Genomic DNA, 26,338 nt, shown 5'->3' on the forward strand with positions numbered 1-26,338 from the left:
GTCTATAAATAAATAATACCCTGTTTTACTTATTCTGTTAGCCAAAGATAAGGTTGGAAATGAGAAAATTGAATAATGCTTATGGATTTAAAGACACACAGACCGTATTAGATTTGGAAGAAATGCAGACATAAATGGAAAAAATGGCCATAGCAATAAACTTGGTTAAAAATGACATTTAAAGGTTTATACATACACTTTACATGCTTGACTTGACAGACTAAAATATTATTCAAGTCCTTAATTATGAGAACAGCAGCAAAATTTAAGATAATTAAAAACCTGCATTTCAGAATCTAACATATTGTTATGAATAAATGTAAGACAACTATCAATGAAGCCCAAGAAAATCCCAACTACTATACTATTCTGTTCAAGCCAATGTGCACTGACTTTATCTTTCACTTTCAAATGTGTTCCCTTATTCTGGCTTTAAACTGCACCTTCAGATACAACAGCCTAGAATAGATGAGCTGTCTCTTCTAATGGGGTTACAAAGTGGGGCTGGAGAACCAGTCTCACTGCATGATAGTTACAGCACATAAACAACTCCATCTGTAATTAAAATAGCAAAATCAGGCTCAAGTGGATGCCCTCATGTTATAAACACATCATCAAAATGATAAATTATAGAAATAAAGACAAATAATGGCATGAAGGGCATGATAGTTTATTTAAAAAAATTGTACCACACTGATCATAATGACCAGCACACAGATTATGATGGCTTTTCTCTTGGGTGCTAACATTGCAGTATTTCTGTATACTGAAATGTTTCAATAGGACCAAGAACGTTAGAGAAATAAAAATCTTAGTTGAAAATGAACACTGATAATGCTGGAGTCCTACCCCACAGAATTTAAACCCCTTATGAATCAGTGGCATTATGATGTTATGTAGTTAAGAAGAACAAAAGTTCTCTTTTTAAATAGGCAGCATGAACTTATACTTCTTTGTACTTCATCTTTAGTTTTTATAATTTAAGCTATGTCCACCCTGGCTAAAGCACAATCATATAAGACACCTCAGATAATTTCCATGCTACCATTGTCCGAGTTTAGTGATTTTACTTAGAATAAAAAGAAAATCAAACCACCATCAAAATAAAGAGGCAAATAAAACTGATTTTCAAATCATTTGAAAAGCATAGTGCTTATTTGTCCAATACACTCAAACTTAAATTAAATGCTATAATTATAATCTCCAAACTTCTGCAATGAAATTAACATTTATATATGAGTTTTGTTTATCAAATTGTATTTTGCAATCAATAAGAGAAAGTTACATTTTAGAGAACAATATATTTGGTTATAGTTCCACATGTCTGCAGTAGAGACAAAGCCACATGAGTGGCTCTAAGTTACCTAAGGTATAAAATTATGATCAAAATTATAATATTCTGATCTTAAAAATTCAACCCATATGAGATTACGTTTTAGAGTAAATGTGCTGTTGAGTAATTATTTCAATAATTACTCTTTCCTTTAATCAGTGTGACTCACCTATATTTCAAACTGACCTCTTTATTTCCGTGTTACTGTTTCAATACCCAGGGATTTCTGAGGCAGCGTAAAAACAGTAGATACTTTAACCTTTCAGTGACAATTTTTACATCTGTAAACGCAAGAATCACATTATTTAGCTCAGCAACTATAAAAAAAACATGGAGATTTTGGCATTTCAAGCCAGAACCTTTGTGCTTTTTAAATGAAGCTGTTTTTGAATCTTTTTGGTATGTACCAGCCATTTGTACTTCCCTTATAATAATACAAGAATATATTTAAGATAATTTTTAAGGTTAAATGTCCTAGGGGCTTATCAATACTTAAAAAAAATTACTCTTTATTTTCAGCATTTGGAATAGTAGAAATTATTTCTGGTCCCTCCTTGAATCAACACTACTTTTCATCACGTATAACACTGAATTTTATAGACATCCCTGAAAAGTATCTGATTAAGTAAACGAGTGAATCACAGTGGAGTCTCAATCAGTTAACAGTGTAGATCCATTAAAAAAAAATCACACTGAATAATAAATCTTCAAGCTAAAAAAAGAGAAAAAAAAAAAAGAAAAAAAGAAAACCCTCCTAAGAAGTAAAACGAGTCTGTGTCCTCACTGATTCTGTGCTTGTGTCCCCGACTGATTAAACTCCTTTTTCTCCATGTTACAAGACGTGTTCCTTTAAATCTCCACACCAAGTTTCCAGGACACTTGAGTGAAGAGGCTATGCTACTGCATCATCTAAGGGAATAGAGTGGCACCATTTTCTTCCCTAACAGACTTCATAGTTCAAGATGACAACTGAATCTCCCTCTGCTGCACTCACCAGCATGTGCCAGGAGACAAAATCTGCTGTGCGAACTGACGACGGCGGATCCTCCCACCTGCCCCAGTGCCAATGTGAAGTTACCAGCAGTTTGTCATTGTATGCACTGGCCTTTCACTCTTTCAATCAGAAAAGTTGTGGTTACTTAAAAAAAGGGGTGGGGGAGGGTGGAGAAATGAAAAACCAAGAGTCTAAAGGCACAAAGTCGCATAGCTGCTCTAGTTGGAGTTTGTAAACAGAGAACAGGTTGAATTTAGGTAATCCCAATCTATGAGAGTAAAAAGGCATCCACAGCAGGCTTTTTAGCCAGCCAGCTTCTTTGAGACCCTTCATGGGTTTTGAGGTCTACACTAAAATACCCATACTTCAAAAAGCAATAAGGCAAATAGTATAATCATTATTCCAAAAGTTACAATGGTAGTGTAGGCATACATAGTATAATTTAGTTACAATGTGTGGTACTGTTTCTATTATATAACCATATTAACTGTTTCTTTCCTACATAATTATATATTCAGCCCAGTTTCAGTTAACACAAAACCATCCTTGTACCACCACTGATAGTTGGCAATAGCTCTTTGATAGCAGTTTTTATTCTGCTGTAGAAATTATCCTTGAACTGAAAAAAGTCCACAATCCAATGTCCAGTCATTAAACACTATCATATTTGTGAAGAGCTTCTTCCAACTTCTGCGTCACTTTTTGGAAAAATAGTATTTGTTGTTGTAAGAAATGCTGCATCTGTGATTTAAAGTCTCTTACTCGAATTTGATGGAAGTGGTGAATTTCAGCCAAGGTGGCAAAAGAAATAGTGTTACAGCGATCTTGGATGCCATCAGCCTTTTGGACCTCCATCTTCCCTTCTTCCACATGTCTCCTACTCTCCTTTACTTTGGTAAGAGCTCCTGCAGTTTAAAAAAACAAAAAATTAATTAAAAAAAAAGATATACATATATTCCAACAGCATAGCTACACAGTAAACAGAATCATGGGCACTATAAACACTTGCCTAAACTATTTTAAAGTCGTTTGGAATTTAAAGGGATGACTATAATCACTTATTTAAAAAAGAAGGAATCTGGTAAAGTTACTGAAAACACCTCCATTGCTACAATTTCACTTATTAAAACTAGCATTTGCCATTGACCAAGTATGGTATGTTTTATCTCTTCCAATAGATAATACACTAACGATAAATTGCAAGGAACTGTCCCTAAAAAGACGAGCCAAGAAACTCTGTAGTTTTCACATTCTTATGAAAAAATGTGTGACACTGTTACATATACGTACATTAAGAGTTATCTAGAAAAACAAAACAATGCCCCGCAAAGGACGCAAACTCACTTCCTTGGAAAGTCTTACTTAAGAATGATTGTATAAGACTACAGAACTAGACTCTGAAACATGTTAGCACCAACTCGGGTTGTGTTTTAGAAATCATGACATGCTGTGATGAGGGCCTGGCAATGTTGGCAGCCTACAGCCGGAGGCTGACTTCGCTGGGGCTGCCAAGCCTGTGTCCAGCTGGCAATGAAGGAATAAATAATCTATGTAGGTCTGGTTCTGACTCCATATTCTATCAGGAGACCCATATCTGGAGCATAAGGGCCCCATTAAATAAGAATTTGCCATATTTTCTTTAGGGGCTGTAAGGATTTGAGTCTGCCCTAATGAAGGCCTGGGAATGAAGTCTGAGGTGCCACAGCCTCTTGTCAAGAAGGTCACCAAAGGGTATATGCAAGGGAGAGGAAGGGGATGGTCATCCTGGCAGATGCCACATGAGGGTAGACCTTCCACTAGAAGCACAGTTATATGAAGACACAAAAGGCTGAGGATGTTTAGAGGTGGGAAATAAAGGATATCCATGGGTTCTTGGAAATGAGTGATAATAAAGCTCAAATTACTTGAACATAGCCAGCTCAAGAATTCAGATTTCCTGACTCCACCTAGCACTCGTTCTGCTAAACCACAGCGAAAGAGAGAAACATGTAGGAGCCCAGGCCTGGCAGGCTGAGAACATGATACTGAGGGGGGAAAAGGGTGGCCGCTTAGGAGGAAGTGAGGAAGCTGAGGAACTTTAAAAGGATGGCTGTAATTTCAGAAATGTTTAGTTTTAGCCAATGGTAAAGTATGCAGGAGAAAAAGCCCCATTTCTGAATTTCTTCATCTCTCCTACATAATAATATAGAGTAAATGTGGTATTAAATAAAGCCCTTAGAAATTAGACAGTATGTATTTTTTTTTTTTTTGGCATAGCTAAAAGACCTGAAAAATTAAAATCTACCTACAACAAATACGATACCTTCATATGTATGTATGTGTGTATATTTTCATTTATTTTTTTCCTAAATGAGATCTTTAAGGGAAAAGCAGCACAGCCCTGGAACAGAGAGGACACCTCGTTTCCACTTAAACCCACAGCAGAGAAGTGGGTTCTGCTCCACAGAGCGGACATGTGTTATATGAACGCACTTCGAGAAGACCCCTGATTCCACTAAGAAGCACGTCACTCTGGAAGTTTGGCACTTTTAACATTTCTACTATAGCTGACAGGACTAGTGAAGCAACAAAATCTGTGTGCTTGTAGTTTATAGTAAAAACAAAACAAAACAACAAAAAAAACACAACTTTCCCCTTAAAAAGAGAAAAAAAAATTCTTGTAGCAATTTATCTCTGTTATTTTTGTACAAGTTTCTCAATTTATATATAAGAATTGAAGTTGAAAAGACCAGGGAAGCATATGAGACAGAACTAAATGAAAATTTTTTCAAAAAGATGACTAAGAATAGGAAATTTCATAATTTCTCATTCTTTGTTTACAATGGTAAGAAAAATAGAGGGTGGGGGAGGAAAAGAGAGGGGCAGGCAGGGAACAGGAAGAGAGAAAAGTCTCAAGTGATTTAACTATTTTTTCATCTGATTCGATCATAGGTGCCCTCGCCCACCGTGTCAGCACTGAGGACAAGCACACGGTGTCCTTCCCTGCTCAGATTCTGATGTATCTGTGCAGCGGCTGTTGCCTGTCTTGGTAATATTCTGCCAGTATTACCTACTCTAGTTATCAGCGCCTGGCTTTTCAAGATGGAGAGGAGGGTCCCAAAGAGGAACTCTGACACCTGGCCCAGAGCTGTGTGAATGCCAACTAAGTTGCAGCTGTCAAACTCCAATGAGATCACTGTACTCTTAGGAACAACCTTCTATTATATAAAATTGCAGATGTGCATCTATAAAAACTAATTTTAAAATGAACAAGTATGACGTTTCCACAATTTACCACATTAGCGTACATTTTCAAAACTCTTGGGCACTAGCAGCAAGTATTAAATCTCTCTGAGGTCTAAGGACCTTTTGCCATTTAACATCTTTAAGCTTTTTAAGTGGACATACCAAAGAGGTCAAGGAGAATTTAAAACTTGTTTTTCTCCTAAGAATGAAATTTTTAGTAAGTAATACAAATGTTGCTCTCTTCAAAGCCCCCACGAGGTTGGGCTCTGGGGCAAGAACTTTAATTTGTTTAACATACATTTATGGAGGGCCTAACATGTACAGACCACACTGCTAGAATGGGGGGATTCAAACATTTAAACATCCAAGTCCCCACCCCTGTAAGTTCTTGAAGAAGCCACCTCAAAAAGCACACTAAGCACATTAAGTGAAATAGGACCACCAAATACATAATTCTGCATGACAGTTGAATATGGCTTTCTCCAAGATAATATGTGAAATGTGTCACAAAGGAAAATGCTCAGAGAACATGCTACCGGCCAGGCGGTGCGCTGAGAACAAGGAAGGAGGCAGTTAGAGGTGAGGGGGTGTGAGAAGTGGCAGGGAAGGGGGCAGGGAACGGGCATATACGAAGAGTGAATGGGAGCTTTCGAAACTAGTAAAAACATATGCTAGACGTTTTCTATACCCTATCTCCAACCCTACTGAAACTCTTATTTTTGCAACAAGGAAACTAAGAAAGCTATTCAACCTCTCTGAGCTCAGAGTCACCAGGTAATCAAGTAAGAGGTGGAGATAGGATCTGAATGCATAACTGACTTCAAAGCGCACACTACAAATATTTAGAACAGAAACTGGAGCATGATTCAGCATGAAAAAGCAAGGCAGGCCCAGGTGAGCAGATGAGAATCAGCCATTCCCTCTCCTCCTCTTGGCCTTCCCACCCCCACCCTCACCCTCACCCCCACACCTGTGCTGGGGTTCCTGTACCACCTATCTGATGTCTCCCCTTCCTTACAAGGTCCCTGGCTTTTATTCTGACATGCGATGCAGAAGACACTGTGAGTATGTAAAAGAAACTACAGTTTTGAAATTTTCCCTCTGGAATCTTAATAACCTCATTCAATTCATTAACTGTGCCTATAAAGTCCTTAAATATTTATAAGATATCTGATTTTATTATCTTTGTAGTAACATAATTAGGTGTCACAAAGCAGTGAAAAAAGCAGCACATATTTCACTATTTTCAGAACCTCAGCCCAATCTCACAGGGAAAGAGAAGGTGTATCTGTCCCCAACCACCACTGGAAGATGATATAAATTAAGAACTACCACCAAAAATAGTAACATACAATCCGTTTAGGAATACATGGGCTTTGCTTTGGTGCAATTGGACATCTAGGCAAAAAAATTACTGTGCAAACTATGAAGGACAGTATGAGGAGGGTAAGCACCCAAAAGCCAATTCCACTTGGAATTTCAGTTTTACCCATTTAATGCGATTCAAATCCATGGCAACATAATGTATTAGGAGTACAGGAGAAGGGCCCATACGAAGGAGATAACATGTAAGAGACATGGTTCTTGTTTTAGGGGAGCAAGTTATTTTTTGAGGTGGCAAGACTTACATGCCTGAAACAATTAAGTACCTATACAGTTGATTTGATAATTCTCAAACTGGGAAATATCTGTACGTTTCTACACTTCACATATTTTCATATTTAAAATTTTAAATGTCGCAAGAAAGGCAGAGATATCCAAATTTTCAATCAGGTCTAGCCTTTAAGGAGTGAAAGGTTGGACAAAGAAAATGACGGGGGCAAAGACAGATCATACAGGCTTCTAGGATACCTTTAAAAATTAGTCTGTAGCTGCTTATGCAGCAACTGCAGAGGTACAATGTAACAAAGCATTACAGCATCTTTTAAGCATTCTCTCAGCCATACCGCATTTTTTTTTTAAACAAACCTAAGAGGCGTGTAAATAAAAGCTAAAAACATTGCCTAGAATCCAAAGAACAAAGGGAACACATTTTTATCATGGAATCAATACAAAAACAGGCTAAAGTTTTCAAAACTTCTACTTTTTAAAGAGCTAATTTAAGAAGAATCCGACCCTTGACAGCCCCCTCCCCTCAAAAACAAAGCTACATTGTTTTTTAAAAAGAAAAGGGAAATGAAAGAATAAGGGAGAGAAATTATAAAATGAAGTCTAAGGTGAAAATTGGTCACTGTTGGATTAAACAAAAGACCCTATAATACTCATGGATAGAGCAAGTTTTAAAAGAAAACTAAAAACAGGACTGGTCACAGGGAAAAACATTTTAGAATGGGAATGTAAACACATTACTATGAAACTGTTTTTTGGGCTAACAGACAGACAATAGGTGGTTGCATCTAGAATAATATAAGGGTATAGTAAGATTTTATTATGAAAACAAAATGTAGTCAAGTATTAAATTCTAAGATGAAATAAGAGGCCAACAATACACAGCAGTGTGAGTATATTCTTCATTAAAAAAAAAATAGTAACATTTCTAGTTCAGAAGAAAATACGACTTAACAAGAAGGTAACCGAAACAGTACAGCCTCAAGGCTGAAAATAAATCCTTAAAATTTGTTTAAAGTACAGGAAAAAGTTGTATTGAAAGTGAGGTGATATATTTCAACCACACCCCATTTCACTGCTCCCAAAGAAGCAAAAGTAGCTCAGCTGCCCTCCAGAACACCAGGCTAACAGACTTCGGTCCTTCCTTCCACATGGATCTCTGTGGAAGGAGGCAGAAAGAACAGAGAGCCCCTTCCTAAAAAGGCTTACAGGTTGACAAGGAGCTTACAATTGAGGACTCAATTTAATTATTAAATTACTTGGGAGAATTATTAGAATTTTCCCACAGGATAGAAAGTTCACTCAGAAACTAATAATGCTAAGACTTTATTCCAAGAGGCAGAGCAGAAACATTGAGGACTTCCTTCTCATGGGTACCAACGAGATACCCACTGGAGAAGCAGTAGGGCTGATTTGGAGCAGCTGGTTTCCAGATTTTTTTTTTTTTTTTTAAAGAGCTGAAAGGGCCTTAGAAGAGTTTTTGGTACAATTCTCTCATTCTTAGAAGCAGGAGGCTAAGTGACTTGTCCAAAGTCCCGTAGCTAACTCACGGCAAAGAACCCGCCATTCCCCCGTGCCTGCCAGCCCTACCACTTTCCAGTCAGCATTCCATGTGGGGCCTCCGCTACACTCTGCTGAAAAGGGTCTTCCCTTTCCACATCTGGAGCCATAAGAGGAAACCGGTATTTTGATTTTGCTTTAGGAATGTTATTAACAAAATATTCTGGACTCTTTGGGTATTCTTAGCTGAGTCTGTCCATGTAAAATTCCTAATAGGGTTCATTTTTATACTTATTCCAATTGCCCAGGCTCAAAGAAAGGCACTTTGCCACTCTTCCCCATTATCAGACCCAGGCACACAGAACTTCCATCCCTCTCCTAACATTTTCTTTATATCTTGCCAATGGAAGCCATCTTGCCTGGTTTCAGAGTATGAAATAACGACAACCTGGTTCATAATCCTTATGTACTCCATTTTAGAGGGATTACATTACACAAGTGTAATGAACACAAAATAATTAGAGCTAAAGAATGTAATCCTATGACAAGTTTCATTAATATTACCTTAAATGATTCAAACTCAAACTCATTTTATAGATTAATTATGATCTAGGAAATCAGAAACATTTTCAAAAGCATTACATTATTTACACTGCAAGCCACTAAATTATTTCCATCAGTAAAAACTGTTTAGGGAGCATATCAATGTCACTTGTTTTTTCGAAAATGAAAAGTAGTAAAGCTCTGGTGTCACCTAGTCAATTAGCACCTAAGAACCCACTACAAGCCAAACTAAGCACGCTAGCAAATGCCGTTCACACTGCACTAAATTGAAATGTATCATTTCCTTCTAATTCGTTGAGAGAAATCACTTTCCTGGGAACTTCTGACCCAGCAAAATTAAACAGTGGGGATAAAAAAAAACTCTCCAACACTGTACTGCCTCAGGCATTTTAAACTCAGTTGAGGTCTGCCTCCTTTCAATTTTCCCTCTTTCCAGGCCTGTCTTCCACCTCCCCAGGCCCCCCCAGGCTCGCTGGATGTTCTAGACACTCCCAGTGCAACTGGGTCATTTCCGTACCTGAACTTTGCCTTCCTTTCCTCAACCAAATCTCTTATTCTCAGTATGTTGCGTCCCTCCTTAGACCAATTATACAAAAGGCCTGGTCACCAAGCAACAGAGATCCTAAGGCTACATTTTCTTTCTTTCTTTCTTTTTTTTTTTTATAAAAAAAAAGGCAAGCACTTTAATTTTGAAATCATGAATGTGCCAAAAACATGAACTAGATTTTGTCTTCCCAGGGCCTTGCCCCAGAAAACCAAAACCACAGCATGACTGAGGGGGACATGAGACAAGCTTAAGGGCATCACAGGCAGCTGAGATGTTGCCCAAGACTGGGCTAGGCCCGTTTTTCTTCATTCACTGGGACATGCAAAATGTTGAAAGAAAATGCTAATGTGGTCAAGTGGCCTATTTTGCTCTTATCCTCACATCACTGGTACCCACACCCTCCTGGTCTCTGCTAACTCCCCATTAACTTCTTCCCCTCCCCTTTCCTTCCTCCCTTTTGGTCTCCACCCACACTCTTGTTATTACTTTCCCCTCTCTGCTCCAATATTTACTTTCTGATTTTTTTTTTTTTTTGAGAAAATGTCTCAAAAACACAAAGGCCAACATCCACCTAACAGAGAGGCAAAATGGCCATCCATCCAGGCAAAACAGTCACACGTGAGCACCTGCTCCACGCAAGCCTGTGCTCTGCACCTGCATGTCTCATTTTATTCTCTTTAACCCCAAAAGAAAAGGAATTATCATTCCTATTTTCGGAGGTGGAAAGAAAAGCTTCAAGGAACATAAATAACTTTACTGAAAGTGTCCAGCTGCATGTGAACTCGGGTCTGTCCAGCTTTGTAATTCGGGTAGTTCCCTGTACCTGGTCCAACTGGAACTGCCACATCCATGGAGACCTCAAAGCTTCGTGGATCAGCCCCAGTGCATGGCTCAAGCACAGCGCCAGGGCCCCTCAGAAGCCTCAGCTCAGGGATATGCTTCTGAACAGCCTCCAGGCCATCAAAATGACATTCCCCAATGTCATACAGAGTGGACTCCAGGTGTGGACCATTTAATAAACTCTGGAGGGTGCAAATAGTAATTGCGAACTCAAGTCAGTGAGAGCAAATTTTTGAAGGGGCTAATGATCTCTACAACTAAGAATTACCAAAATTCAAGGATAAAATTAATTTAAAATTCACTTTCAAGTCACAAATATAATAAATGAGAAAGAGAACTTTTGAGAAGGGGAAAGATTGGAACAAAGAAGATAAATTAAAAAAAAAATGGGTTGATGAAAAAAAATTAATCATTTAAAGAATCTGGGCCTCTAAATTTGGTCTGGTCTTGAAGATACAATAAGAAGTAGTTTGTTCTAGGTAAAAGCCTTATTATATTCTAATTAAGCAGCCCTTACAGCTTCATTCAGTAATCACCAAATATATACAGGCAGAATGACATTTAGTATGAATGTCAGCATTCACGTGAGAGTATCACATCTTAAAACATTTGATTACTTTTACTATACACACAGATTCACACAGCTCACTTTATTCCACAAATGAAGAGTGAAGTCTCATGATTATTATATTTCTGGTGACTTATTTGGTAAAATAAGCTGTTCACTGCCAGGACATTGTAGAGAAAGCTTGTGTTTCAGCTTATATTGAATATTAAATGTGTGTCACAGTTACTAGAATGATAAATTCAAGAGAATTCTGTAAACACATTTTTATTTCAGAAGAGTCTGGATACAATGGTGAAAATGTTGATATGGTTATGGCCAAGCAAATATCGATAAAGACTTTAAAATTTGAAAAGAGGAAAAGAAACGCACGTATCGTTTATTTTCTTAGAAGATTTTATACCCATAGAATCTTAATATAAAGAGGTAGAAAGAATATTCTTGACAATCATGAACAGATAATAAAACTTAAAAAAAAATAACTAATTTTATAAAATAAAATCTACATAATGGTATAAATCCAGAGAATACAATTGATGCCTGAGGTTTGCAGTTCATAATTTCCTAATTCTTTTGTTACCTGACATATGTGTACAGATACCTGTACAAATAAAGCAGCATTAGATATGTTTGCAAGCTGCCAGCATTTGGAGTTAGATGATTTTTTGATATACACCAAACATTTATACCAAAGAAAAGAGTGAACTTTGCCAACTACCTTTAATCAAAGGTAAAACCTTAGTTTCTTTTTTTCTAGGAAGATAAACGGAGATCCGAGCTAAAATAAATCTAACAGAGGCTGCAACGCAGACAGGCACCTCTACAAGAGGCAAGAAGAGAGTGCAGGGTCACCGGCTGCTGAGAAGCCAGGGAGATGTGAATGATATCCCCAAAGCCAAGACCCTCGACTGTGTGAGCGCTTCTGAGAGTGCTACGGAGTTAGAAGAATATTTGCAAAGAACATTATTTCTTGCTTTCAAGTATTTTTCCTAAATGACGTCTAGTTTTTAACTTCTGAATTGTGATTGTAAGCTTCAGTGTTACAAACTGCTACTTAGGCTGTGGTACCAACTAGCGAGCAGTGCTGCTGTGATCGTTTTCCTTAGTGCCGCCCACTGCAGCCATTACGACTGGCGCATCACTTCACATTATGATCACTAAGCTTTGGGGACAATTCCTAAATCAGCTGTTTTAAACTTAAGAATACCCTTGACCCTGGGGTCTTCCTGCTTCTTCAAGCTGGCAGGTTTCCGGTGGCTATGAATCTTTACTCTGCCACATCAGGACTTCCGTGAACTAGGTCATAAATAACCAACTAAAGACAAAACAAAGCACCTAGAAATACATCATTTTAAAACAGACATACAGGTCATAAAACATGAAAACTTACAGATTATCCATGTTGCCATCTATTAGAATTTAGTTAAGGATGTCTTGCTGCAAACAATAGGTGGCTTTTATGAAAACCACATATTGCCAATACAACTAAATATAATACAAGTCTTAGAAATCGGATTTCTAAGACTCCATTCCTTGTCTTTCAGCCCCATTCCTTGTCTTTCCCTCCAATCCTGCTCCTCTTCTTAACCTGCCTATTTCCATTCCTAGCATCACCACTTTTTGTCACACAAACTGAAAACCTCAAAGGTAACTCTAGACTCCTCAAGACAGCCACCTCCTTGAGGCCTGCCACAATACCTGGCAGGTGTCTCAAGTTTACCTGTCCTTTCCAAAGCCACCCTCGAGCCTGGTCTACTCTAACAGCCCCTTTGTGTCTGTACTCAGCTAACAGGAAGATGCTTCCTGAAGCCTGTCTGCCCAGCGGCCAGGCTGCAGGCTGACTGGTACGGGATGCCTCCAAGGGCTCACAGTTAAATTTCTGTGGTTTACCTTCTGCTTGCAAATTGGGGACAATGAAAGCATTTACCTCAAGATCTTCTATGATGTTTAAATGAATATACTGAATATATAAAACGTACAGCATCATGCCTTGCACAAAGTAAGCCCTCAAAATATGTTAGCTCTTTAATCATTATTCAGGTGTCATGCTTCAGTTTCAAACCTTTAAGTGGCTGTTGACTACCTATAGAACAAAAATATTCTATCACTCAAACTATTTATTGTAGGGTCTCAGGTCAAGGCAAAAAATGAACTCAAATGCTGGCTCTCCTTATTAGCTGTGTGATCCTGGAAATCCAGGCCTCAGTTTTCACAGGCACCAAATGGAGATACTACTTCTCTGAGGGAGTTAACAGCTATACTGGATTGAATAGTATCCCCCCAAATTCATGTCCACCTGGAACCTATGACTGTGACCTTACTGTCATACGCTGTATAACAACATTTCTGTCATCAATGGACCACATATACAATTGTGGTCCCATAAGATTATAATGGAGTTGAAGACTCCTATTCCATTGTGATGTCCTGGCCGCCATAACATCACAGTGCAATGCATTACTCACATGTCTGGGGTGATGGTGGTGCAAACGGACCTACTGAGGCTGCCAGTCACATAAAAGTACAAGACATACAATTATGTACAGTACGTAACACTTGATAATGACAATAAATTACCATTATTAATTTATGCATTTATTATACCATACTTTTTGTTGTTCTTTTAGAGTGCACTTTCTACTTATAAGGAGGTCTGATATAAAACATTATGCCATGTTACGTCGGCAGCAGCCTCACACATCTGGTTTACCTCATCTGATTGCATCATTTGATTTAATCTCATATTGTTTCGTTCAGTACAATGCTATGCAGGTTTGTAGCCGAGGAGCAACAGGCTATACCATATAGCCTAGGTGTAGGCTATACTGTCTGATTTGTAAAAGTGCATTAAGATGTTTGTACAATGACAAAAATCACCTAATGACGGATTTCTCAGAACATATCCCTGTTGTTAAGCAGTTCATGGGTATCTGGAAATAGGGTCTTTGCATATGTAATCAGTTTCAGTGATGTCTTACTAGGTTAGGGTGGGCCCTAAATCCAATGTGACTACTGTAATTAAAAGAGGAAAAGACAGAGACACACAGGAAGAATGCCAGGTGAGGACAGAGGCAAAGATCATAGTGTACAGGTCAACAACCAGCAAGGATTGTCAGCAGCAGAGGCATGGCAGGCTTCCCCAATAGAGCCTTTGGAGGGAGTGTGGCCCTTCCAACACCTTCATTTCAGACTTCTGGCCTCCAGAACTATCAAAGAATAAATTTGTTTTTTTAAGCCACCCAGTTTGTGGTACTTTGTTACAGCAGCTTAAAATTATTTGCTATGCAAAATAGTTATTCCATGTTACATACAAGGAAACTGAGGCTGAGAAAAGCAAAGTCCATGGCCTAAGGTTAACAGTGAAGCTGGTAGGGGACAACTCCCCTCTCATTACAGATTCAGTGCTCACAACCGCTCTGCTGTCATTCCCAACCTTGAATGGAATTAGACACAATGTATATAACTGCCCAGAATACTGCTGCTCACATAATAAGTACTCAAAAACCTTAGCAATTGCTACCGCTACTTATACTCCAACTCCCTAACATGTTTGGCCTCCAAGTCAAGGGTCACCAACCTTTTTTTTAAGGGTCAGAGAATAAATATCTGAGGCTTTGCAGGTTAAGGTAAATTGAGGCTTATAGACTGGTTAACAATGGAATCATTTAAAAATGTAAAAACCATTCTTAGCTCAAATGCTGTGAACAAACAGGAGTCTGGGTAGGTTTGGACTGCAGGCTGTACTTTGCAGAACTGTTCCATCTCCAAGGATCTCCACTGGGGGTTCCATACTCCTACTCTGCAGGTCATTTTATACTCCTCCGTTCTGCTTACCCACTCCTGTAGGCACACAGTCCCTCCTTTTGTCTCCTCCTCCCCACTCCACGGACAACTTTTCAGTTTAGGATTTCAACATGTCTTGCCTGAATCGTTACAAGAGCCAAGAGCGGCTCACCTGGCCCCACCCCAAAACATCCTTTACTGCTGTCACCAGGGCCTGTCCATCAAAAGCCAATACACTGAACTTCCATGATGCTCGCTCCAACACCTCTAGCAGCAATTGTAAACCCAGAAACACATCAAAATCATGTGCGGGGACGTTTTTAAGAACACTGAAGTCCAGGCTGCATGTTTGATTCAATAGAGCCAGGGTTACATTTGTAACCATTCCAAGGATGAGCCCTGGGCATGAAGTGCGTCAGCTATTACATGCTTATCAAACCTATGATAAAGCATTTCTAGGATCAAGGATGTACTTTCCATCTATATTCCTCCAAAAGTCAAAATGACTGTCTCTTAAAGGGGAAACCAAATGCTACCCATCGAAGCCTCTTGACAATGATTCTCCATCCATGTCTGGACATTCATGCACTCTTACTACAGGCATTAATTTAAATCTACTCCTATTTCAATGGTCTGCACACACCTCCTCCCTCCCTATGGAACAGCACCTTCTGTGAGGGCAGGTACCTACTGCTCAACACCTAACTTTGTGCTTTGTGTACCCAAGTGATTCAACCAGATGAACATTGTCTCTGGATCTTATGCTTTGAATTATGTAAAAGGGACCCCAGTAAAGCTGTATAATGAAAGCTTACCAAAGAGGAAAGATGTGTGTATGTATGTGTGTATGTGTATATATATATGTGTGTATATATATATGTATGTGTGTATATATATATATGTGTGTGTATATGTATATATATGTGTGTGTATATATATGTATGTGTGTGTATATGTATGTGTGTGTGTATATATACACACACACACATACATACACACACACATACATACATACAAGTTTGGACTTCAAGAATCAATATAAAAATTATGAAGTAAAAAATATTAATTTTTCTGGCGTATAAAGCATTTTCTTTATTAAAATAAAACTTCCTCTCCTCTCCCCAATGAATTTTAGAATGTCATTTCATAGGTATGTAAGTCCAAGACTTTTAAATCACTCACATGTTAATGGCTTCACCTATAAAATATATCCAGACCCTATTTTTATTTCCCATACACATTTAAACTCTGTTACTCAGCATCATATAAACAGAAAAACAAAAATCACAGAAGATATTTCAAAACCAACTGGGAAGTACTTATTGAGTGCCTACTTCATTAGTTCAACAAGCATTCATGAAGCACTTACTATGCACATACAAAAGAGCTGAGCTATACACTAAAGGAACACAAAAACTTTACCTCCACCCACTACCCAATAACTGAGCAATGTATAGTCTCTTGTACACCAGTTAGCATTCTACAGTAATGATTACCTGGAAAAGAACCAGGCTCCAAGTGGGGTGCTCCAAGGAAGGGAACTAGATCTAAGGCTTCACTACCTGTGTCTGTGTTGGGGTGAGGGAGATGTGGAAGCGAATGCAGGAGCCTGTTAATCTAAAAGGATTAACCTCAAGTCTTGACTGCCCATCCCCACCTTTGTTCCACTCATGGCCTTCTTCATCTCAGTTGATGGAAACTCTATTCTTGTTGGTCAAAAACTGGTCGCTCTTGACGACTCCTCTTCCTCTCACATGCCACATCTGATTCCTTAGGAAAACCCAGAATGGGACCCCTCCTTGCTGTCTCCATTGTCTCTACCCTGGTCCAGGTCTCCTCTGTCTCTCACCTGGAATACTGGAATAGTTTCCTTCTGGGTCCCTGCTCATGGTTTTGACACCCTACCCATTCTCCATTCTATTCTCAACGCAGCAACTGGAGTAAGTCTGCTTAAGGTCCAGTTGTACGTCGTTCCTTGGCTCAAAACCCTACTATGGTTCCGACCTCAGGCTTTTATTCCAAGTCCTGACAATGACCTACAAAGCCCTACAAACAAGAACTTCCGTGACTTCATCTCCTACTTGGACCTTCTTAGGTCTAATCACCTGGCCTCTTCACTGTTCCTCAGCCTGCCTGGCACACACCCACCACAGTGCCTTTGCTCTAGCTATATCTTCTGCCTGAAAAGCTCTCGCCCTAGACACCTGTCTGGTTAACTCCCTCACCTCCTCCAGGCCTCCGCTTAAATCTCGCCCTCTCAATGGAGGTCTACTTTGACCAATCTGTTTAATACTTTATTCTGCCTCTCCATGCCCACCTGCCCTGCTCCACTTACATTTTTTCCCCCTAACATATGCCACATTCCTACATTATTTATTATGATGTTTGTTTTTCACTTTTCTCCACCTAGCTAGAATATAAACTCCACAAGGGTGGTTCTGTTTTGGCCACTGACGCAACCCTAGCATCCTTAACAGTGCCTGATCTATGATGGGCACTTAAATATTTGTTGAATAAAATCGGGTTTATTTTTCAGAGGATCCAAGAATAAATCTAATGATTTTAGCTCCCCTCCCTTACCACTATCTTCCTACCTGCTAAAGTTCTTTATCTGAAGAGGAAAATCAAATCACAATGAGAGGTAAAAAGCTAAGAAAAGGAGTGTAAGTGACATATGGACAAAAACTCATTCACACTAAGGTTTAATCAAGACATAGACACAAGATCGATACCGCAAGTGTGTTTCTACTTTTGGAAGGAAAATAGTATTTAGAATTCAAAGTGAAGTATACACTTTATAGGAGGGAAACCCCAAGCACAATTTCTCTCTTCCCTGGCCCTATTAATTACATCCCTCATTTGGGTCAGAGAGAACTTGTCTAGCCATCTACCACGCCTCAGCTTCAGAACACTTGGGTGCTCTTGCCAACAGGCAGATGGCCAGGCATTAATCATTTTTGCATTTGCAGCACCTGGTGAGGTAATCCCTTGATGCATGTTTGCTGAACTAAATATGCACGAATGTTCTTTCACCTCAACTGATAGACGATTTTCAAGCTCCCAGATTAAAAAGTCACATAAGATAGAACACTATTGAGACTACCCTGAAACAATGTTTACATGTTCAGCATATACTCAGGAGTATTTTATTTTCAATGTAGGATCATGAAACTCATATTTACTGATGAGGGAACTGAAGCTCAGAAATGTCAAAGTGATTTGTGGAAGGACAGAAGTAACCTGGAGGAGGGAGCAGCTGACAGGAGACAATTTACAAAAATTCTTTAATATGAACAACAACAAAACGGTGGCTCCAGGTAACACAGACGTTCAGAACAGCTGTATTAAAATACAATATTTAACTGCTATACCAATGATTCTTTAGGTTTTTTAACTTTTGCCGACAATTCTGGTCGTTAATAGGCTACCTGGAGGATAATAAAATTACTAGAATTATCTTTTAAAGGACAGTGCCTCCCATGGTAAAAGCACCTTCTACTTTTCAAAATTAAGCATTTAGTGAGTAGCTACTAAGAACCATAACATTTAATCCTCACGATGACCATATGAGGCATTCCCACTTTGCCAGCAAGAAAACTGAGGCTTACAGAAGTTAAAATAACTTGTCCAAAACTCCCCTCACACCTACACACTGGTCCCCCAGACTCCATGCTGGCTCACTGTGATGAGACTGCACATGTGGCTCTTGACGTGGCACGTCCCCTTTCACTGGTAGGACTGACTCAGCTTCCTCATCAGACGCAGGTCAGCCCCATTTCTTCTGCATAGCCCTGTGAGGTTCTCAGCAACCTGGCACCTGGCTTCTAACACTGTTAAAACCCAGTGAGGATCAACAGAGTCCTGTGCATCCCCGCTGCAGACATGCATGCACGTAGTCTGTGCTCTACACACACGGTATGACATATATATGGTACAGGTCTTCTGGGTGCAGTCTCTCCAAACAGAGCTAAGCATAACTGTGCCATTTTATTTGTGATAATCATTTAGTTCATGATATCACAGAACTTCATAAATAAATGGCAAATTAAATCTAACTTGATATTAAACTTTGATTTTAAAATACTTTGAGACAATACAGAAGATTTTCAATTGGCCTGAAGAAAAGGAATGTAGGCTAAGGGAAGTATGTTTGTAAGGGAACTGACACCTTACAGAACTTTTTGGTGGTTTATGTTCCACCATCGTCTCTAGAAATCCTAAGATGACCAGGCAGGAACCTGGTGCAGATGACATTTCTAAATAAGGAGGAAAATTCAAATGAATCCAAGAGTTACCAGAAGTACACACATGCAAATGCAGGTCCCTAGCTCCTTCCAGGTCCGTGGTGGTCAGCTTAACAGGCTTCCTGGTGTGATTCTGAGGATGCCTGAGAAACCAGGGACAGGATGGTGGTAGCAGTATCCCCACCTAGTTTCTTAGCCAAGCCTGTCTATGACCAGTCACATTGATGTTTTACCCAAGAAACTAAGTTATCCATTTCATAAGACCCAAAGGTAATCTTATTTTCACTAAGAAAATACAGACTGGGCCAAAGGTGAAGACTACAACTGAAGTCTTCTTTAAAAATAGCTGGGGGTAGAAGTAGGGGAGAGGAGAAGTAGGTTCGATTAAGATGCGGCTAAAAAGGAAAATGAATGACCTCAATTCCTAGACCAGAGGTTTCAAAATAAGGATGAGTTTATAAACAGTCCGCTTATTAGACCTTTTCTCTGTATTCCTGGCACTACCCTCTCAGGGCTATTTTTAGCTACAGGAGAATGGGAAGCAGACAGGGAAGGGCTTGCTGTGGCCCAGCCTTACCTTGGGTGCCCTGCCGGGGCTCCAGTTATCTTTAATTAATGTCAGAGAGACATGAGAGTGACCCTACACATGGTGAAAGGAAGTACAATGGTGAAATTCTACCCCATAAGACTGATCGGCCCAGTGCTGGCCGCCTCCCATTCCTGAGGTCCCAGAGCTGTTTTTTGTTGAAAAGAAAGCTCCCTCTGGAACATTTACAGAGGGCAATGAAATAACCTCTGAATATTTAAGAGTACAGAAAACAGTACTGCCTGCCTGTTCCACACCCTCAGACTACATTTTACCAATAAATCACCTTTATATGATTTTATATCTTTTCTCTAGAATAATGAAATTTCCCTTAAAGTGATTCCCTCTAGTCCATATTCATAAACAAAGATGAAACCAACATTTCTCATCATCTAATGTTTATGGGTTTTTCCTCCTGTGACATGTCCTAAGAGATAAGCCTAAAGCTTTTAAACCATGACTTGCTGTCATCCAGATTAAGCTTTACTACAAATGAGAGGTTACTCATACTTTGAAAACAGAACTGAATAAGCTAAGAAATTGATAATAAAATATATTCTGTGTACTACCCCAAACTCATCAACATCAGTATTATTAAGGCAGACTGCAGGCACGGTTGATAGAGAAAAGATAAGAGGCTACCATTTCAAGAAAAAACTGAGACCACAAGGTTATACAGCTATGATAGATATGGGCATACTGCCTAATCAGGGGTCAATAAGCAAAGAATTTAAGGGATTCCTGTTAAAGCAAATATGAATAAAATTTAAACGGTCTGAATTTCAATCTACTGTACTACAGACTAGAGCAAGTTGCATTCTTAATACTCGACTCTATTAACTGAAATAGGTCTGTTTATCTAAGACTCCATTAGTTGATGAAGTAATTTAAAAATCTAAAATGCTCTTTTAGCTAAAAGAACCATATGGCTATCTTTACTTTTGCAGAAAGTACTTACACTAAAACCATGATTAATTTTAAGCAATGCTTTCAGTACTAAGTATAGTCGGGAAAATGTCAGTCCACTACATTTGAGTACTAGCTTTCTACCCTCATTCTGAAGCTGGTTCCTCACCAGCTCCAGATGTCTATCCTGAAACCAGTTGTTTTCTAAAAGAGACATGAAGGCAGGCTGTAAAACAGATGGACACCTTCACACTGCAGAACTATTACTCAGTTGCTAAGTGCCAGTTAAGTTCTGTAAAGAGGGGTCTAATGGAGCCTGCCCTCCCCTCCCTTTTTTATTACTTAAGCGTGTATGGAAAGGATGGTGGTGTCATGAGATGACCAAGTGAAAAGAAAATTATCTGAAAAGTATGTAAAAAGAAAATTAATTTGCTGGAGAAAGTTATGACAGAATTGAAAGTTAAACTATAGTCAACTGTCCAGTACAGCACTGTCTAGTAGAACCTTCACTGGTGATGGAAATGTTCTACATCAGGGCTCCCCAACTCCCAGGCCGAGGACTGGCACCAGTCTGTGTCCTGTTAGGAACCAGGCCACACTGCAGGAGTGGCGGGGGAGCCAGCGAAGCTTCATCCGGATTCGCAGCTGCTCCCCAGCACTAGCATCACCGCCTCAGCTCCACCTCAGATCGTCAAGCATTAGATTCTCATGGGAGCACCAGTCCCTGGTGCCAAAAAGGCTGGGGACCACTGTTCTACATCTGTTGTCCAATATGGTAGATATCAACTATAAAGCATTGAAATATAGCTAGTGTTGACTAAGGAACTAAATTTTAAAATTTTTGTTCAATTTTAATTAAATTTTAATAGTCACATGTGGCTCACAGACCCAGCATTGAACAGTACACAGGTTGAGAACACGGAAAAGCTCCTAGATAAAAGAATAATTCAGAGGAACCAAATGTTCTTGTACTTTCTCCCAGGAATTAAAGAGGGGGAAAAAAACTAATTAACTCCCCTTCTTAACTGCTATAGTAATTAAAAAGCATCTTCTAATCATCTTGTTTCATCTGACTGTGGACTTTCCAATATATGATTAGAAAGTCTAAAATGCAGAAGTAGTGAAATTGCCTTTCTCTTATTGTAAACAATGAGAATTTAAGAGTTGAAATAATTATTTTGGATTTTTTAATTTCTCCCTAAGTTGAAATATAAATTTGGACCAAATGTTTACAACAAAAGATTGTTTAAATTGCTGAAAGGTTTTTATTCATCTTTTTTGTTATTGTTGTTCTCAGTAGTCACAGTAAGACCTTTGATGTGATTATGCTTTGAGACCTTGGAGGAAAAAAACAACCTGTAAACAAAATCCCAAGTGCGCAGACTCAAAAGATTAATTCCAATAGCAACAGTTTAATTAAGGTTGGCGGTGGAGGGTGAGGTGAGCTGCTTTTTACAACAAGTTCTTAACACCTAAAACCTGTTAAAAAAAAACTTTAGACTGGTTTATGATATTCGTTTTATTTGTATTCCTAAAAATCACCAACACTAGCATCCTTGATAATTACTGGTTGTAAGAAAATGCTTGTAGCCCTATGTACTGCACACTATAGCTTTAAATGGCAGTGCATTCTAAAGATGTTATCTAGGGACACAGGCTCCCTGTACGTTATACACCAAGGCTACAGCAGAAACAAACTACACTAACAATTGGTGTTCTTTCCAAAGTGCCTAAAGATCATGTTTAGTACCCTTGAACCTGTTTAAACAACATACAATAATACTGATTTAAATGAAGGAAGTTTATCAAATCTCAAGCAATTGGAGACAATTTTAGTTTTGGGATTAAAAAAATAGTAATAAACAACATGGTGTAATAGACTACATACACGACTGCTATAAACTCGAAATGGATCTCAGACCAAACACCATACATTTTCTAATAATTTCAACAGCAGGGCATTTAACAAGACTGTGTGGTATAAATGTCAGTAAAACCAATGAATGAATTGATGCGACCAGCAGTACCAAGTCACCCGAGTCAAGGCTGCAGGTGTCTGTACTTGGCTCCACCTTTCAACTATTTACCAACAATGTGCAAAAGTTCACTTAAATATGTAAAAAGGCCACCAGCCTGGGTTCGAACTGATGTAAAACAATGGAATATTTAAATGTAAGGTCCTGTATTAAAGGCTCAAAGAGTCAATCCCAACCAGCACCAAGCAAAAAGTCAAGGCTTCTTAATAATTCATGCAAAAAAAAAAAAAAAAAAGGCAGAGAATGTAGAAGCAGGTTCAACATAGGTTGACAATGACATGGTTGCTCAAATAGTTTATTCAATCTTAGACTGCCTTTACAAAATGTGAATTGCCAAGAAAGTTACTATTTTCTGCTATAATAGGTACTGCAGATGTTCCAGGGTACTACTTACTGCATTTTAGCAGGGGCAATGACACATTCAAGGTGTCTGAAGAACTCCCACTTGATGAGTCAGAAGGAGTCACACACTTGGAAGGGAAGGACGGCAGCAGAGGGGAAGAAAGCGAGACTACTGTCTCCAAAGGCCTAAAGGGCTGACATGTTGATGAGGAATAGACTTATTCTGTGCGGTTCCAGGGAACAGAAAACAGAATCGAGAGAGGCAAATTTTAGTTCATAAAAGGAATGTGTCAAAATCAGGGATAGGTCACAATCAGGGTTGTTCATAATTGGTCTGGCAGATCTGGAAAGGGAGTGAGCACCTCATTACTAAACACCAGACCTGATAACCCAAGAAGATGTCTACCCTCACGGTAAGTTAGATTAGGTGACTCCCCTCTTTCCCCCACCCCCACTGAATAAATGACATTAATCCAGCAAGACTACCTCCCTAACCCCAACACCTCCCATTCTCTCACTCAAGGCATTCTATCAGAATGCAAATTATTGAGGAATGTTAGGAAAGACATCACAGCTCTGATTTATTTTATAAAATAATAATCTGCCATTTTTGGTGCTTTAACAAAAGTCAGAATCACTAACAATTACTAATAAAACAAGCTCTGACAGCTGGGCAGCTAAATCACTTAAATCACTGGGATACCAGAATTACTGCTCTCATACATAATATTCAGATTCTATACATTCTATGTAGTTTCCCTACATCATTTTCTAACTAATATTAAATTGTCTTAATAGACTCCAAACTCAAAATGACTGAGCTTAAACAGATTTTATTAAAACTTTCTAAAATTTTAAAAGGTTGCAAACAAAAAGCCTGTGCAGGAAGTTCTTAAGCTGCCCCAGCTGGTACCTCAGAGAGTTGACCCTAATTTCCTCTACCCAAGCAGAGACTGAGAGGTGTGGAGAGCGAAAGCAGACTTACCTTTATTTGCAGATATCCGTTCTTCCCCATTATCTCCAAGCTTCCTGAAACCCACTGGATAAGTAACCCTGTAGTGTTCAAATGGATGCCTAACACGGTTTGGGTCTCCTTTTAATTCTATCCTAGACACAAGATTACAGATCCCAGAAACTCATTACCCATATCCAAACTTCAAAACGATAGCAATGTCATAAAAAGTACTCTCAGAACCTTCTCTGAAGAGTACCCACTCCTGTCTGGAAATATTTTGAGGAAGCTACCTGCCCACTGTACACTCCGGGGAAAAGGCCTAGCTGTCCACATTCTTGCCCGATTCTAGACCTGGAGGGGATTAGTCTGAAAGAGATAACAGTATTTCTGTCACAGTCATCCCTTTCTTCCTGAACAATACATCCCATATCATCTGCTCTAAAAGGCCAGGCTTTACCTTTCTGAACGTGGATGATGTCGGGGAAGTTGGCCAGGTGCCCCTGATACAGCGCTAACAGGTCCATGACAGGGTCCAGGTCCTGCCTGGGCTGCTCCGCGAAGAGCTCGCCAATGGCGTCGTAGGCATCTCCGGTGAAAGCGATAGCCTGGTTCAGGCCGGCCGAGAAGGCCTGCTGGTCCAGCTCAAAGGCCTGGCTGAGGCCACGGAAGGACTGGCCAACCTTCTGATACTCCTTCTTGAAGCCCGTTACCTGCTTGCGTGCAAACTCGTTGGCCGTGTGGTTGAGCTGCAGCGCACTGTCGTCCATCTTCTTGGTGAAGCACTTGAAGCCATCGATCTTGCTCTCCACCTCCTGCAGGTCGAGGGCAGCAGCAGGGGGTGTGCTCAGGGTCAGGAAGAAGTTGGCACCCACCATCTCATCCTTCTCCGCCTTCCTCTTGCCCTGTTTCCAGGCCTTCTCGTCGGTGCTGCTGGGACAAGTCAGAAAGTGCTGGAAGACATCGCACTGCGCCAGCACAGGGTGGCTGGCCATGTGGTTCATCCACCAAATTAGGCCCTTCCTGCGCTTGGAGATGAAGTCCTCCTCAAAGCGGCCAGTGGCCTGCTTCTCGGGCAGATGGGGCACCGAGATAACCGGGAACTTCTCTGCCAGGCGTGCGTACAGCCAGTCGAAGTGCTTGTACCGCCGGTGTACCGGCACCTGCGTGTGCGTGGGAACCAGTTTGTAGGAGATGTAGCTCTTCATGCCCTTGAACTTGGTCTGCTTGGTGGGGTCATCGATGGTGCACTGGAAGGGGTAAGGGTTTTCCTGCCATTCGGGGCCATAGGGCCCCAGCACCACGCACAGCTTGTCTCCGTCCTTCACGAAGCCTGATGCCTCACCAAGCACGAAGGCCTCCCCGCCCGACTTGACGAAGGTGGAGAAGCGATTGAGGTTGCGGCTCACGGTGGCTGAGCTCTTGGCCCCCGATGGGTGGTGCTGCGGGGGCGCCGAGCCCCCGCGGGGGCCCAGCGACATGTCGGAGCGCGTGGACAGGCGGTAGCGGCTGGCCGCGCCGCCACCGCCAGACGACGAGCCGTCGAGGTCCGGGTACGCGCTACTGCCCAGCGCGCCCGGCTCGTCCGCCACCGTGGAGCTGTCGTCCCACTCGTCGTCCCAGTCATCGTCGCTGCCCTGGCTGGCCTGGTAGCCGCCGCCGCCGTAGAGCTGCTGAGGCGACGGCTGCAGGACGCCCCCGCCGTACGGGAAGCCCGCGCCCGGCGGCTGGAAAGTGCTCGGCGGCGGCGCCTGCTGCGGGTGCAGCAGCGGCTGGAAGGCGTCGGGCGGAGGCTGGAAGGAGGCGGGCGGCACCGCGGGCAGCGGCTCGAAGCCGCCGGGCGGCACGTTGGCGTAGCGGGCCGGGGCGCCCGGGCCGCCGTCGCCCGCCGGGCCAGGTTCTGGGGTGCGGATCACCTGCACGTAGGAGGCGGGGAAGAGGCCGCGGTCGCCGCGGCTGTTGACGCCCTCGAGCCAGCCCTCGATGTCCTGCTCGCTGCACAGGCTCAGCACCTCGTGCTCCCGCAGCGAGATCTCGCCCGGGTTCTCCGACCTGAAGTCGTACAGCGCCCGGGCGCGCAGCGCCATGGTCTCGGCGCCGCGGCGGGCTGCCCCCGACTCCCGGCGCCCGGAGCCTGGGGCCCGCTCGAGGGGCCCACGCGGCTGCCCGCGCCCTAGCGCGCGGAGAGGAGCCCCGAAGGCAGCGAGCACCCCTGTGCCCCCGCGCGCCAGTCGCGCCCTCCTAGCCGCTCCGCTCGCAGCGCCGACTGCCGAGCTCAGCCGCCGCCGCCGCCGGCCGGGGGCGGGGCCCGCG

At 41.1% G+C, this 26,338-nt stretch overlaps 1 protein-coding gene across 2 annotated transcripts; it reads right to left on the bottom strand.

The window, feature by feature from the left end:
• Window positions 1-161: 161 nt before the first annotated feature.
• Window positions 162-26,310, bottom strand: SNX18 (sorting nexin 18). Of its 2 annotated transcripts, none has more exons than XM_016142351.2 (2): window positions 24,486-26,307; window positions 162-3,232 (listed from the first exon to the last, which is right to left on the bottom strand). In XM_016142351.2, exons 1-2 carry the CDS (start codon window positions 26,110-26,112, stop codon window positions 2,979-2,981), a joined length of 1,881 nt encoding a protein of 626 aa, XP_015997837.2. In that variant the 5' UTR covers window positions 26,113-26,307; the 3' UTR covers window positions 162-2,978. The 2 variants fall into 2 exon arrangements, with proteins under 2 accessions (XP_015997837.2, XP_015997838.2); XM_016142352.2 differs by lacking the exon at window positions 162-3,232 and adding an exon at window positions 22,088-23,296 and having other exon boundaries at window positions 24,486-26,310.
• Window positions 26,311-26,338: the final 28 nt, after the last annotated feature.

The sequence above is a fragment of the Rousettus aegyptiacus genome, unplaced genomic scaffold (assembly GCF_014176215.1).
Source record: "Rousettus aegyptiacus isolate mRouAeg1 unplaced genomic scaffold, mRouAeg1.p scaffold_m13_p_8, whole genome shotgun sequence".
NCBI lineage: Eukaryota > Metazoa > Chordata > Mammalia > Chiroptera > Pteropodidae > Rousettus > Rousettus aegyptiacus.